Source organism: Citrus sinensis, chromosome 8 (genome assembly GCF_022201045.2).
Source record: "Citrus sinensis cultivar Valencia sweet orange chromosome 8, DVS_A1.0, whole genome shotgun sequence".
NCBI lineage: Eukaryota > Viridiplantae > Streptophyta > Magnoliopsida > Sapindales > Rutaceae > Citrus > Citrus sinensis.
Genome location: NC_068563.1, coordinates 26,671,908 through 26,686,613, shown reverse-complemented (window position 1 = coordinate 26,686,613; position 14,706 = coordinate 26,671,908). Strand labels below are relative to the sequence as shown.

At 33.8% G+C, this 14,706-nt stretch overlaps 2 protein-coding genes and 1 pseudogene across 2 annotated transcripts; 2 read left to right on the top strand and 1 right to left on the bottom strand.

The window, feature by feature from the left end:
• The first annotated feature begins 1,164 nt into the window (after positions 1-1,164).
• On the top strand, positions 1,165-3,356 carry LOC102627210 (serine carboxypeptidase-like 48). The gene is given in 9 exon segments (XM_025102384.2): positions 1,165-1,555; positions 1,813-1,859; positions 1,862-1,980; positions 2,079-2,198; positions 2,303-2,446; positions 2,541-2,581; positions 2,583-2,721; positions 3,126-3,182; positions 3,300-3,356. Coding segments are annotated over 9 exon segments (1,011 nt in total). The 5' UTR covers positions 1,165-1,268.
• A 323-nt stretch (positions 3,357-3,679) lies between these two features.
• LOC112499362 (serine carboxypeptidase-like 48) lies at positions 3,680-4,514 on the bottom strand (annotated as a pseudogene).
• An 8,333-nt stretch (positions 4,515-12,847) lies between these two features.
• On the top strand, positions 12,848-14,550 carry LOC102626938 (transcription factor FER-LIKE IRON DEFICIENCY-INDUCED TRANSCRIPTION FACTOR). The gene is given in 6 exon segments (XM_015533350.3): positions 12,848-13,069; positions 13,072-13,320; positions 13,391-13,416; positions 13,418-13,589; positions 13,682-13,855; positions 13,934-14,550. Coding segments are annotated over 6 exon segments (939 nt in total). The 5' UTR covers positions 12,848-12,856; the 3' UTR covers positions 14,039-14,550.
• The last annotated feature ends 156 nt before the right edge of the window (positions 14,551-14,706 follow it).

Here is a 14,706-nt window from a genome sequence, read left to right as displayed (position 1 = left end):
AACTAGTGAACAATATCAAGACTGCCTTGGCCTTCAGTGAACAACATAATAGGGGATGAGGATATTTTTTACATTACCATGCTCAGTAGTCCTAATGTATACTTTGGTATTGGTGTCGTTGCCTACATATTTGACTTAATGATTTTCACCTCATTTTTGTTTTTCAGCAATCATGGGCCTAGAGTGAACTTTATAATTAGTTCTTGATGTTTATGATATAGTTTGTTGCTTATTCTTCCCATCATCTAGTCACTGACTCGGTTAAAGTTTTCGAATAAAAAAAAAAATTGACATGAGGCAGTTAATTAATGCAGCAATTAGGAATCAGCTCCAGGAATAAAATGTCTATATTGCAAATTAATTATTAGTTAAGTTATTGCCAGATGGATTTGTTTAAGTGGAGGAAAAGGGTTTTGTTACCTTGTGTCACTTCAGGAGGCTCTGGAGTCTTAAACGAGCTTCAATATATTATGTTCAGAACTCTTAAGTTGGGTATAGAATTGAGACTTAGGGAGAATATTATTAACATTTACTTTGCATATAATCCTTTGTTTCTCTGTTTAACTGTTTTTGTTTCATTAATCAACGATAAAAATTAATTACATCGGCCCTTGATTTGAATATGGATATAGATCTTTTCCACATACAAGATACTTGTAACTCATTGTGACAAAAAAATGACAACAAAGTCAACGAAATAAGCATTAAATTTCAAGTTCTGCGGGCTACGAGCTCTTTAGCCATGTGCAAAACGAAAGTTGTTTATGACCTCTAAACTTGAAGGTTTGCTTAAAAAATGCCATTTTCACCATTGCTCACGTCAGGGTTTGCTTCTTTATGCTCTACCACTTCTATAGATGGTGTGATTCCACAATTAAATTTCAAATTACGGTTTTGTCGTCTTACGTTCTAGGAAACCCTAATCAAAATTGTTGAGCTGTAGAAGGACTTCTTCATGGATAGACCTTCTTAATAGTAATTGAATGAAAAAGCAAACCAATCCTAAAACAAAGAATGTTACCAATTTATTTAAGTTCAACACTCACAATGACAAATTGAATCTACCAAACTTTTACTTTCTTCAATTGCTCTTCAAAACCTCCTAAAGAAATCTGATTTGATTTGTTTAAATGATTTCCAATTAAGCGTTTTGTGATTGGATCTCTCTTGCACGCTGATATGCTATTACAAGCATTATGATCATAATGATGTGAGGCTTTATCAACTCTTATAAATTCTTCAAGAACACTCGAAAGAAACCTGCAACAATGGCTTCATCAACTTTGTTTCATACTAATTTCACTTTTTTTTTCATTGCTTCATCATTTTCAAATGCAGCATATCCAAGTAACAAATCAAATGAGCTTAACTTCAACTGCATATTCATGAAAGCTACAAGCAGAAACGCTCATAAAAGGCTCATCTTGTTTCCAAAAACTTCCATCACCATTGCTTCTGTTGATGATCAAACTTTGGATAAACTTGTAAAGAAGAAATATCCAGAGAATTCGGTTCAAGAATTTGGTCACCATGCTGGTTACTACCAAGCTTCCTCGTTCTCAATTTGCAAGGTGACCTTTCTCACTTTACAGTAGAATTTTACTTTATTTCCATTTCTTGGTATAAAGGGCTAATCGTGATTGAAAGACTTTATGTTTTAAAATATTTTTCTTGTGGGTTGTTTTGTTTTGTCTAAAGTTCAGAAACGAAGAAACAAATTTATGCTGTAAAAGGTTAAACAATTTTATAAAAATTATTGGCTTTGTGTGTTAACGAATCTTCAACATCTCAAATTGGTTGAATAATTTGCAGAACATTCCACTTTTTCTCTGAATTAAGAAGCTGCAAGAGTGATCCAGTTGTATATGGTTGACTGGAGGGCCATGATGCAGTAGTGAACTAGTGTTATTATATGAAAATGGTCCTGTTCATAATGCCAATGACTTGTCTCTTGTTTGGAATGATTGTAGCTCGGACAAGGTATATGACCTTTCTCTTATCGATGAAGCCTTACTGCAAGTCAGTATACTTAACCCGTAATCTCTGGGTGATCATAATTAAACTCTAGTTTTTGCCAGGCATCAAACCTTATGTTTGTCGACCAACTTACTGAAAATGGTTTCAGCTATACCTCGGACAAAGATGACATTCGACATCATGAATAAGGTGTTAGCAACAATCTATATGACTTCTTACAGGTTCACTTTTTTATCTACCAATCTTTAAGCCCACGATTAAGGTGTTAGAAATCTAAATTTAGAACTAATCACCACCAATTTAACTAGTTGTTTTCAAATGTTAGGCATTTTTCGTAGAGCATCCTTGTTATGATAAAAATGACTTTTACATCACTGGAGAATCATATGCGGGGCATTATATTCCTGCTTTTGCTTTCCCGGTTCACAAATAAAACAAAGCAAAATAGGAAATTCACATCAACCTTAAGTTGTATATCTATCAAAACTTAACAATAATATCATTTAATTATTTTTCTCACCTTTAATTTTAGAAGTTAGGTTTAACTCTAATTGGTGGAGCATGGTTTTGCAATTGGTAATGTCTTAACTGATCCAGCCATAGAACGAAGCATACCCCGAATGTGCTTGGAACATGAGATTAATTAAACAATCTGACTATGAGAGTATCAACAATAAGTTGATGCCAAAGTGGGAACATGCAATAAAAACTTGTAGCAAAAATTTTCTGTCTCTCAAAGTTCAAGTCTCATTTCTTCGTTTCCTGAACTTGCCATATTTTCTCTCATTAATTAGAAAATCATTTTGAACTACTATGTCAGAGTTTGATGGAAGACAAGCTTGTTTGTTTGTTTTTTTTTTCCGACAGCATATTTCAAAAGATCATGGGGATTGCAAGAACGAAATATATATGTCATGTTTTGTAGCGCAATTAGCTTAGTTAAAAAAAAAAAGACTTCAACGAAATCTTTAATATCATTGATGCAGCATTACAGTACCAGAAAGAAATATGAGGGAGAATATTGCTACGACTTGTCAATCATGGAGAAATTCTTAAATGAGAAATCGGTAAAGGATGCCCTAGGGGCCATGGACATACGCTTTGATTTATGCAATAAAAATGTATCTATAGCACTGTAACTGGACTAGATGAGGAATCTTGAAGTTGAAATTCCTGCTCTTCTTGAGGATGGAATCATGGTGCTTGTATATACTAGGGGAGCATGACCTTATAAGCAACTAGCTTGGCGAGCCTTGCATTCTGGTTCCCTAACATCTATTCAATTCTCAATATTTGTAGTGTATTTTATTTATTATCTGCAGAAAATTCTAAGTGGGTTCATGCCGTGGAATGGTCTGGACGAAAAGATTTTGAAGTAGCTCTCACTGCTCCATTTAAAGTTGATGGTGCAAAAGCAGGGCAAATGAAAAGCTACAGACTTCTCACTTTGCTCAGGATCTATTTCTGTCTTTTCATTGAGAATGTGTAATTGAGTGTGCATGCTGATATGATTTCTAACTTTGGGACAATTTTTACATTTTTTAAAACAAGGAGGTTCATAATTCTGGCCACATGGTTCCCACGGGTTAGTTGAAAGCTTCACTGCAAATGCTTCAGACTGGACCTAAAGGAAGCTTGCCATGACACTGGCAGATGAAACTTGAAAGAATTTCTCCCTAATGATGTGATGTACTCGACTTACCAACGTATGTAAATCCTTTCAAGTAAATGAAAACTTGCTCCAGCGACTAGTTGAGTATATAACATCACTACGGAGAAATCCTTTCAAGTTTATCTGTGTTATGGCGAGTTTCCCTTTCATCCAGCTGTAGAGCATTTGTAATGAAGCTTTCAGCTGATCCACGGGAACCATGTGGCAGGCATCATGAAGCTGCTCCTCTTCAAAAGTACAAAGAAGTATCGCAAAGTTAGAAAGCACATAACATGCACTCACAATCACAAAATATTACATATTGTCAAGGAAAAGACAAAAAGAGACCTTGAAGAAAGTGAGAGGTCCGTGGCTTTTCATTTGCCATGCTTCTTCACCATCAACTTTAAACAGAACAGTGGGAGCTGCTACAACATCTTTTCTGCCAAACCATTCTATGGCCTGAACCCACTTAGAATTTCCTGCAGATATTAAATAAACTATACTACAATTATTAAAGGAATGAATAGATATTAGTGAACCAAAGAGCAAGGCTTACCAAGCCAGTTGCATATAAGGTCATACTCCCCCAGCATATATAAGCACCCTGATTCCATCCTCAAGAAGAGCTGGAATTCCAACTTCAAGATGCCTCATCCAATCCATCTGCATGGCCCCATGTACAGTACCATTCGCAGCACATATAAACCTAACAGCTATGAGTTATGAATAAAATTAAGATTAGGCACCAATGTGCTTGTACCATTAAACACATCTTTGCCAGTTGAAACCTATTTGGTTATTACCAGACATTCACTAACGAGATTTCATTTTCTCCTTGAATTGGATCAGTGGATTGATCAGTGTTAATCATCAATGAAGTCATGTAACGCAAAGTCTTTGTTTTGCATCATAGGGTATGCAAGTGCATCCATTTTTTTTCTAATCTTCTTTTTCTCTTACTAATAATAAATAGTGATTGAATAATCATCTTGTTATACATAGGGAAGCACGATTGATATGAATTATTGGTGTGAATGGAATCATGCCCCGCATTTCTGATGTTTGAAGTATTTACAAAATTAAGTTGAAAACTAGCATAAAAATTGAAAAAAAAAAGTTTTATAAACATAACAAAAACAAACTGTGAGTACTTATAATTAGAAGTATGAGTCTGTTTGGGAAAAAAAAAGCTGCTAAAACTTCATTTAAATAGCACATAAACATATGTTGCATCATAAGCAATAACAATTTAATTAAGCAGTTTGCCTCCTGCACTAACCAAAAATAAACAAATAAGTAGTAGGGATATTCATAATCTACAATTGGATTAACAATGAAGGATGATAACTTCAACTCAACTATAAAATTCGTCTCTCTCTAACTTTAACAATATGCAATTGAAGAATCAATTAAGATTAAATTAATGCAATTGGTTTAAGTCATTGTCAAAGTGGCTAACAATCATTATTTAATTATGTGTAACACGATGTGACTGTGAGAGTATCAATGATAAATTGATTCCAAAGTGTGAACAAATAATAAAAACTTGCAGTAATATCCTCTTTCTCTCAAAATTCCAAGTTTCATTTCTTCCTTTCTTCACTTGCAATATTTTCTCTCGTTAATAAAAAGATCATTTTGAACTACTTTGTTAGGAATTTATGGAGGACAAGCTTGTTTGTTTGCATTTTATTTTTACGAACATATATTTCAAAAGATCATAGGGATTGTTGGTCATGTAAATGTAAGAAAGAACGAAACCAATTTGTCATGTTCTATAGCCTAATTACCTTATTATTTTTCTTTTTTAAAAAAAAGGAAAGAACACATTTTCAACTTTAATGATATCTTTACTATTTGATGTAGCATTATGATATCAAAAAGAAATGTATAGGGAGATATTGCTTTGACTTGTCAAACATAGAAAAATTATTAAACGAGACATTGGTAAATAATGCTCTGGGGATGAGGATATACACTTTGATATATACTATGATACATTATATGGAGCGATGCAGGTGGATTGGATGAGGAATTCTTGTTTTTCTTAAGGATGGAATCAGGGTGCTCATATATACTGCGGAGTATGACCTTGTTTGCAATTGGGTTGATAAGCCTTGTACTTTGGTTCATTAATGTCTATTTATTCCCTCAATATATAATTTTAATGCATTTAATTTAATATATGTAGGAAATTCTATGTGGGTTCATACCATGGAATGGTCCAGCTGAAAAGATTTTATAGCAGCTCCCACTATTCCATTTAAAGTCGATGGTGATAAAGCCAAGCAAATGAAAAACCACAAACCTCTCACATTCCTCAATGTCTACTTATGTCTCTTCCTTGAGAATGTGTGATATTGAATAATTATATGTGCATCCTGATATGTTTTTGTAACTTTTGGATACTTGTTGCATTTTTTAAAACGAGCAAGTTCATGATGCCAGTGACATGGTTTTCATGGATCAACTGAAAGTTTCACTAAAAATGCTTCAGAGTTGGATGTAGGGTAAACTTGCCATAAAATGATATGATGTTGATGTACTCAAATTACCAGGGCATTTAAATAAAAGTGTCATTGGCAATGCACAATCAAAATGCCTAAACACTTTGGCTATGTACGGTGTTTGACTTTAAATGTTTTGTTTCTAAACATGACATTAAGTGAAAGTGAAGTGTTATTGGAGCTACCAAATATTAGTGTTACTTGGTAATTAATATTAAATACAGGGTAGTTTATTACTAATTTAGATTCAAACACTGTTTGCGAATCAATGAAAACAAATTATAGATTTTTTTTTGTGGACTTAGTTAATCAAGTTTTGGCTGTTTGTGATGCAAAATGCTGCACATGTTTAAGATGTGTAATGTTCGACAGCTAGCTTAGAGCTCCCATTAAAACTAGTATTTTATTGGGTGGATGTTAATTTTTATGAAACATACACATTTCTGATGACCAAATTAATTGCTAGTAATGAGAAGCTATATACCTCCATATATATTTGTAAACTTTACAAATCGTCAGTATCATGAGATCATGACTAAAGAGAGTTGTTGACTTGCTCTGTACGAGTTTCTAAGGCTTTCGAATTTGATTATAAAAGTAGTTTAGTTTATGCAAGCCCCCAATAGATGGATTTATATTATTTGGTATATAAATATACAAGACTCCACAAATTCAATTTATGGTCTTGATTTGAACAAAACTCAAGTGGACGTTCACCCCATATATAAACATCTATATAATCACAAATTTCATAAACAAGACTATGTTAAAATAAGTAATGAATTATTCATTTCAAAGAGGTTTAAGATATGTATGGACAATAATTATTAATTAACCATACTAGTTAACTCCTAAAAAATTATCGCACGTTCATTTTTTTAACACAAAACGTATTATAGAACATATATAAATATATATATATAGCTGTCGTGCATGCATGCATATATACAAATTAATGGCTTTTAGTGATGAAGGTCTTCATTGAAACCATCACCAGTTTTCTTTTACCACTAATTAATTTCATCAAGTACGACAAACATAGTGATTCTAAGCAACTAAAAGTACACAGGTAGTTTAATTTTTATTACTACATATGCCCTCACATATCAAAATGTGTTGCCTCAAAAAATGAACTTCAATCATGTCGCCTAATAAGTCATTAGTGCGCATGCTAAATGTGGGAACATACAAAATATCAAGTGGTACTTTAAGTGAGAAATAATATATTTTCTGTATGATCTAAATGAAGACTTTGAAAACTTAAAAAATAATATCATTACCAAAATTTTCCAAAAATTTACAAAACTGACCACAAAAGTTTTATACTTTTCACAATTGACCCCGGAGTTTATTTCTATCAATATTAGTCAAACAACACATCAAGTCATGAAAAATACCCATCTCATTCTCACTAAGCTTCATCTCTTTAATCAGACGATCTCTCACTTAAATCTGTCACTCATCGTCGGCGGTTTGCCATAGCACATTGGAGTCCATCCTCGGCGACCAATATCATTAAAATCACGATCAAGATCTAAAATCAACGGTTAGTTCCAAAACCTTAGGTTTTATTGCACGTTCTATTATGTGTTCTTGTTTTATATTGTTGTTATTGTGTTGTGTTGGTGATGATGATGGAGGATTGATTTATTTGTGATGTTGATGGTGTGGGTAAGGTTATCGGTGTGGGTAACATGATGCCTATCACGCCAATTTGATGCGATCTTGACAAAATCTGTGCGATGGGTGCCATGGCACCTGATCAGGTGCAACTAGCGTGTGCCTATCGTGCATACTAGGTGCGATAAGTGTGCGCCTGTTGCGCCTAATGAGGTGCGACAGACAGCCTGTTACACCAAGTTATAGATTTTTTTTAGGTTATTAATTTATCATAAATGTAATATAATAATATTATAAATGTAACAGATACATGGCGAAATCCAAAATAGCAAAGCATCATCTAGCAGGATCAAGAAATGAACTAGACATGATGAAGTTAGCTTATGCCAATAACTTCCCTAGGCGTATTTCGAGTATGTGTAAATTAGCTACAGTCATAAAAGTCATCCAAAGAAACTTAACAAAACGACAATTGCAACTGTTCATGAAAGACATATATGAGCATTTCTTGAAGTGCCGAAACTTTCCGTTCAGTGGCTTAATTTTACGTAATGTATTGCTTAAGCAAGTGGCCCATAGAGAATGCAAAGAGAAAGATCTGTTATGGTTTCAAATTGGTGAGCATTTGATACACTTATCAATTAGAGAGTTGTGCCTAGTTACAAGATTTTCTTATGGTAAAGATACCGTATTAAAAAAACCAAAAACAGTGCATAGGCTACTTCATACGTATTTTAATGATCTATTTCACAATATCAATCTTAAGTAATTTGACTCAAGATTTGTAAATTTAGATTTCGAGGTTATGGATGACTTCAATGCACTAAAGATTATGTTATATTATTTTGCAGACAAAGTGCTAAATGCAAGAAAAGATTATTCTCAAATTAATTTCTCATTGCTTAACCAGGTAGATGATTTAGATCACTTTTGAAATCATCTATGGGGTTGTTTGTCATGAGAAATGATATACGACAGATTTGACAATGCATTAAATGGCAAAGACAAGAAATTTAAGAAGTCTCGCTGGGAAAAGTCCAATCTTAAAATTAAAAAGTACAATATTTATAGCTTTACGCCCGAAGTTCAAGTGTTTTGATAATTTCTTTTAGATTAATTACTTTTGTAATATTGAATATTTAACTGTGGTTTTATGACTTTCTCACTTTAGTTGTTGCAGGCTTCGATTTTTGAAGTGATCGAAGACCTATTGTCAACATGAGACGTGAAAATAAAAAAGAAAATACCACATATTGGGTAATAGAAGCCCATCGCTTCTTCTAGACTAAACTTTGCCGAAGTTTATTCATTCTTGAATTACAATTCTCGTCTTATAAGTAATGTATATTGGTAGATGTATAATACTACTTTTATATTAATAAATATTAGATGATTAGACTAATTTAAAAGTTTGGGCTGAATTTATGGCGAGAGACTGTTTTACAAACCACTGAGCTGGACATAAAGGAGAAAGCCAAAAAATATTGGCAGACCGTGAAGGATTATATGTTATATGTCCCAAGTTGGGTCCATAATGTAAGTATCCTATAGTGCATCAAACCTTTATTATCTATCGGTTGATGGAAACTCAAAATTTTTTGCTTATTATTTACTCATTTTCAATGTTACTTTGTGCAACATCAACCTTCAATCAACATGCCACTCGTTACAAGACCTACATGCCTAACACTAGAGCAGTAAAATCTCGTTGAGGACTATTAGGAGCAGACAAACGCGTCTGATGACACACAAGGTTCAGAGGTTATAAATCATTTCCTTTCCTCATATGCAAATCATTATAACACTCTCATTATATACATAAAGATTTTTTTTGTAATAGTTGAGGACAAAGTGTTATCATGATTACATCAGACGACGGACGAACAAGATTGATCATAACATTTTTCAACTAAAGTCGGCTTTTGAGGTAGAGTGCAAAAAACTTAAAGAATTAAAAGAAGCAATGATGAGATTTATTGGTTCGTAGACTACACGTTCATATGGTAATTCTCCGACTAGGCGTTAGTATTAACTCATTCTTCTCAGCGAGTAGCTTACCCACACCAATATCATGTAAGTTATAACTTTTAATAAAATTTGGAGTAACCATGTTTGAAGGAAAAATTAGAGCAAGACTTATGAGAATGTCAACTCCTCTTCTCAAACGGGTCATTGGAGGAATAGATTGGATATCTCTGTTATTTGTAGGAATATCCTCCTAACGCTCATCCTCATCATTAACATGAATATCAGAATGATCGATGCCCCTCATCGTCAACTGCACTATTGAAGTGAGTGCCCCTCGTACTGTTATATCATTCCACACATTATCCGCCTGTTACTAATGTCATCACTAGGATCATCATTTTTACAGAAATCATTGTTGTGAAATGAAGAGTAACATTGCTCTAACAACATCGTTAGTGGTAACACTTTTTCTCCAACATCTCGAGGTATTGTCATTGTCATCAATGGTGTCACTATTGTCGTGGAGTGGAGAGTGATATTGCTGCAACGACATTATTCTTGGCAACAATTCTTCTTCAATATAAGAGACAAAGATGTTTGCTCTAAATGAAGTTTCAGTTTCCATAAGTGGCTCAACATCTTGGCTCGAAACTTGGGGAGATGTGGTAACAAATGTAGGGATGCATCCATAGTTGGCCGCATCAAAGGCCATATGTAACACAACCTTAACCATTTCATCATTAAATATGTCAATGGGTAGTGAACATGCACGATAGATTGTGTTAATAGACCTCAAAATTGTCTTCATCGTGATACTATATTGACTAGGATTTATATGTAAGATCCCATATACTCTTGCCAGAAACTGATCAAATATACAATTTTTCCAAAAAAAAAAATTGTATTCTTAGCATTCACATACTCCATACGGCCATCTGCCAATGTCTCCCACCAACCATCATAACACAATTGAAGCACAACTGAATCCATTAAGCCTGCAATTGTCTCTTGGTGCGACATTCACCCTATCCCACCAACTTTGTGCGACATGGTGCTTGTCGCACCAACAAATAAGTGCACCGAAATTGACTTGTCATACCAAATCAACCACAAACACACCCACCAACTGAATGAATGCCTCTTAACACTTGGTTATATAAAAACAAAGTATAAACAATCTAAGAAACATTTCATCAAACAACTAATGTGTAATAGTTCAACAAAACCGAATTCCTTTTCATTAGCTTACCTAGGTTTTGGGGTCTAATTCAATTTGCTAGAATTGTGTCGAATTGATGCTGGATATGGGTTTGGGTGTGTTTAGTCAAAATTCACTTTTTCTGTTGTCGTTCGCCATTGTCGGTGATGATTCAATAGAGAAAAGCTACTTATGGTTTGGTGAAGAGGGAGAGGAGTTTGGGTTGAAATAAGGAGGGTAATTTAGGACAAAAATCTTATGTTTGACTACTTATGATAAGAAAAAATTAAAAGGGTTAAATGTGAAAAATAAAAAAAAAATTAGTCAATTTTATAAATTTCCCAAGTTTTTCTCGAAGTAAGGAATGGGAAAATTTTCATTCCTTTAGATGGATACCCTAAGCAATGTCGTGATTTAATTTATACAAGTTACTAATAAGAAAGAGCTAATAGAATACTGTTGCATGGAATCTTGATCGCATTAGGATTAGTAAATTTTGATTTGTTATATTTTAGATTAATTTAATTTAGAGTAATGATATAGTCACAAACTCTTGTACAAACTTATTTTGTACAAATTGATGTTGCATGATAAGATTTGTTGAATTAAATATCACTTAGCCCATATGATTTGTTTTTATTATTTTATATTTTCATTCAACCAATGAATTAATATCACGTCAGTTTGTACAAAATAAATTTATATAAGAGTTTGTGGCTGTATCATTACTCTTTAATTTAATGTCAAGAAAATTATTTTTTGAAAAAAGAAGTAAAAATTAATAATGGAATGTCCAGCAAAGTTTGCATTGGTCTAATTCAATTGTTTTAAGCCCAATTTATATCTATTCTGAGTTTACAACTTGTATAATACCCAACGGGGAGGGTAAAAAGCGAACCCAGCAAAACCTCTTCTGGGCATTTGAAAACCCTTTTTACAGAGTAATGGGCTATATGTCCTGTCTAAAATTAATCTTTATAAAACTTTTTTTTTTAATTATAGTTCTATTGTTAAAAGAAATTTCATAAATAAATGAATATAAATTTAATTTAATTAAAATATCCTTATAGACATAAAAATGTTCTGAAGGTTCAAAAACCTGTAGTACTCAAACACACACACACACAAGAAAACAAAGTGAATAAGCTTGAAGATGATATTAAAAAATCACACGGGTGAGGAATATCGATGGGGTATTGGGGCTTGTGTCTGTGACATCCATTCGTACGTTTTGCATACAAATACATCGTGTTACACATACTCAATTAAATATTGGTTGTTAACCACTTTGACAATGAGTTAAATAATCGAATTAAGCCTTAATCGATTCTTCATTTGAAGCACATTGCTAAAATTAGGGAGGGACGAATTTGATAGTTGAGTTGAAGCTATCATCCTTCATTGTTAATTCAATATGGCAGTTTATGACATCCCTACTACCTATTTATTTATTTATTTATTTATTTATTTATGTTTTGGTTGGTGTAGGAAGCAAACTTTTTTCAATCAAACTATATATTGATGCTTGTGATGCAACATATTCTCTTTTTTATTTCTATTATTTAAACGAAGTTTAAGCAAACTTTCATTAACAAACTCAAACTTCTCATGCAATAACCTTTCAAAAGTCTAGAGATTCGAACAAAGAATCTAATATTTGCTATGGTCATCAAGATCAGAATAATTCTAAGTCACATTTTGTTTTTCCTGTGGTTATATTATTATTATTTTTTAAAAATTTTATGCTACAGGTTTTTTTTTTCAACGTTTGCAACTCAAGTTTGTAAATACTTCAAACGTCAGAAATTCGCGGCATGATTCCATTTCCACCAATAATTCATATCAATCGTGCTCCCCTGTATATAACAAGACGACCATTCAATCACTGTTTATCATTACTAAGAGAAAAAGAAGATAAGAAAGGAAAAAAAAATGGATGCATCTGCATACCCTATGATGCAAAACAAGGACTTTGAATTACATGACTTCATTGATGATCCCAACATTGATCAATTCATTGATCTAATTCAAGGAGAAAATGAAATCCTGGAACCCAGTTTCGGTTGCACGTTCGTTAGTGAATGCATTGTTGATAACCAAATTGGCTCAACCGGAGAAGATATGTTTGGTTTTAATGGGCAGGTACATTGGTGTCTAATCTTGCTTTTGTTCACAACTCATCGCTGTCAGGTTTAAACGGTGATGCGAATGGAGGTGTTCAGGAGGAAGATAATGATGGAGATGATTCTTCAGGCAGAGCGAGAACTACAACTACAAAATGTACCAAGAAACCAAAGGTTGATCGATCGAGAACTTTGATTTCGGAGCGGAGGAGGAGAGGCAAGATGAAGGAGAAACTCTATGCATTGCGTGCTTTGGTTCCTAACATTACTAAGGTATGTAATGTGCGCAAAAAGCCAGCATTTGAATAACTTGTCAATGATGTTTGATGGGATTAACATGCAGATGGATAAGGCTTCGATAGTTGGAGACTGTGTTGTATGTTCAGGATCTGCAAATGAAGGCTAAGAAGCTAAAAACTGAGATTGCTGATCTTGAAGCATCCTTAACAGGTGCAGAAAGACAAGATCAAGAATCCACTGGAAACACAAAGAAGACTCGAGTTCGCAGCAAAAAGAATCCTACTTGCAAGAAGATAATGCAGGTTCAATCGATACTAAAACATGTACTTGAAAATAGCCGAATTCTTTCTTCTTCTTTTTTAGAACTTAATTAAGTTGTTAATTTTGTTTTCAGATGGGTGTGTTTCAAGTGGAGAAACGAGGGTTCTATGTGAGATTGGTATGCAGCAAAGGAGAAGGTGTTGCTGTATCACTTTACCAGGCTCTTGAGTCCCTAACAAGCTTCAGTATTCAAAACTCCAATTTGACTACAGTTTCTGAGAAATTTGTATTAACATTTACATCGAGTGTAAGTTAACTTTCTTCGATCTGTCCCCTTTCTTTTTTTGGGTAGTTTGGTCATTTGTGCTCGTGTTTGGAGAAACAGGTAAGAGGCAGTGACCAAAACATGCACTTAACGAATATGAAGCTGTGGGTTACTAAAGCCCTTGTGAACCAAGGATTTGAAGTTTTGACACCTTCATCTGCCTAGCATGCATCTCCATTCCAGTTTGCTGGGCAATGATGCATGTAATTGAACAATATCAAGACTGCAGCGACGTACGAATCGTCGGACTTAATAAGGAGCTTTTAATTCCATGCACAGGAGTTCTAATACTAATACTTTTTCTGGTCTGTTTAGCTGCAAATGACCAAATGATTTTGCGCGCATTGTAATTTTTCAGAAACGGGCAGAGTGAACTTCTCAATGCTTTTGAATGCATGTGTAGAGAGTCTTCTCGTGAATAAAAGCTGTTCAAGCACAAAATAGAAATAATCCAAGCCTCAGCATGCTTACGAGAAAACGTGCAGACCCTGGCTTAAAATTAAAATCGAACATTTATATCCGTGACCATGAGTCTTTCAAGTTTTCATTCTACCGACATATTCTTGACAGTGTCTAATTTGACCGTCTGACGGTGACGTGGGCAACTTAATTCGGTCAAGAACCAATTCTTAAGTCTTGCTAACCACAATTTACAAACCAATAATAACACTAACACAAAAACAGTAGTCATAGAATTAGCCCCGGGATGAAAACAGTAAGAGTCAAACGAAATAAACGTCAAGAAATGAATATCTGTTCAGTACATCGATTTTTATGAAAAAATTTGCGTGAAGAATTTGTATACGTAGATTGTCCAAACAATTGGACCAAGG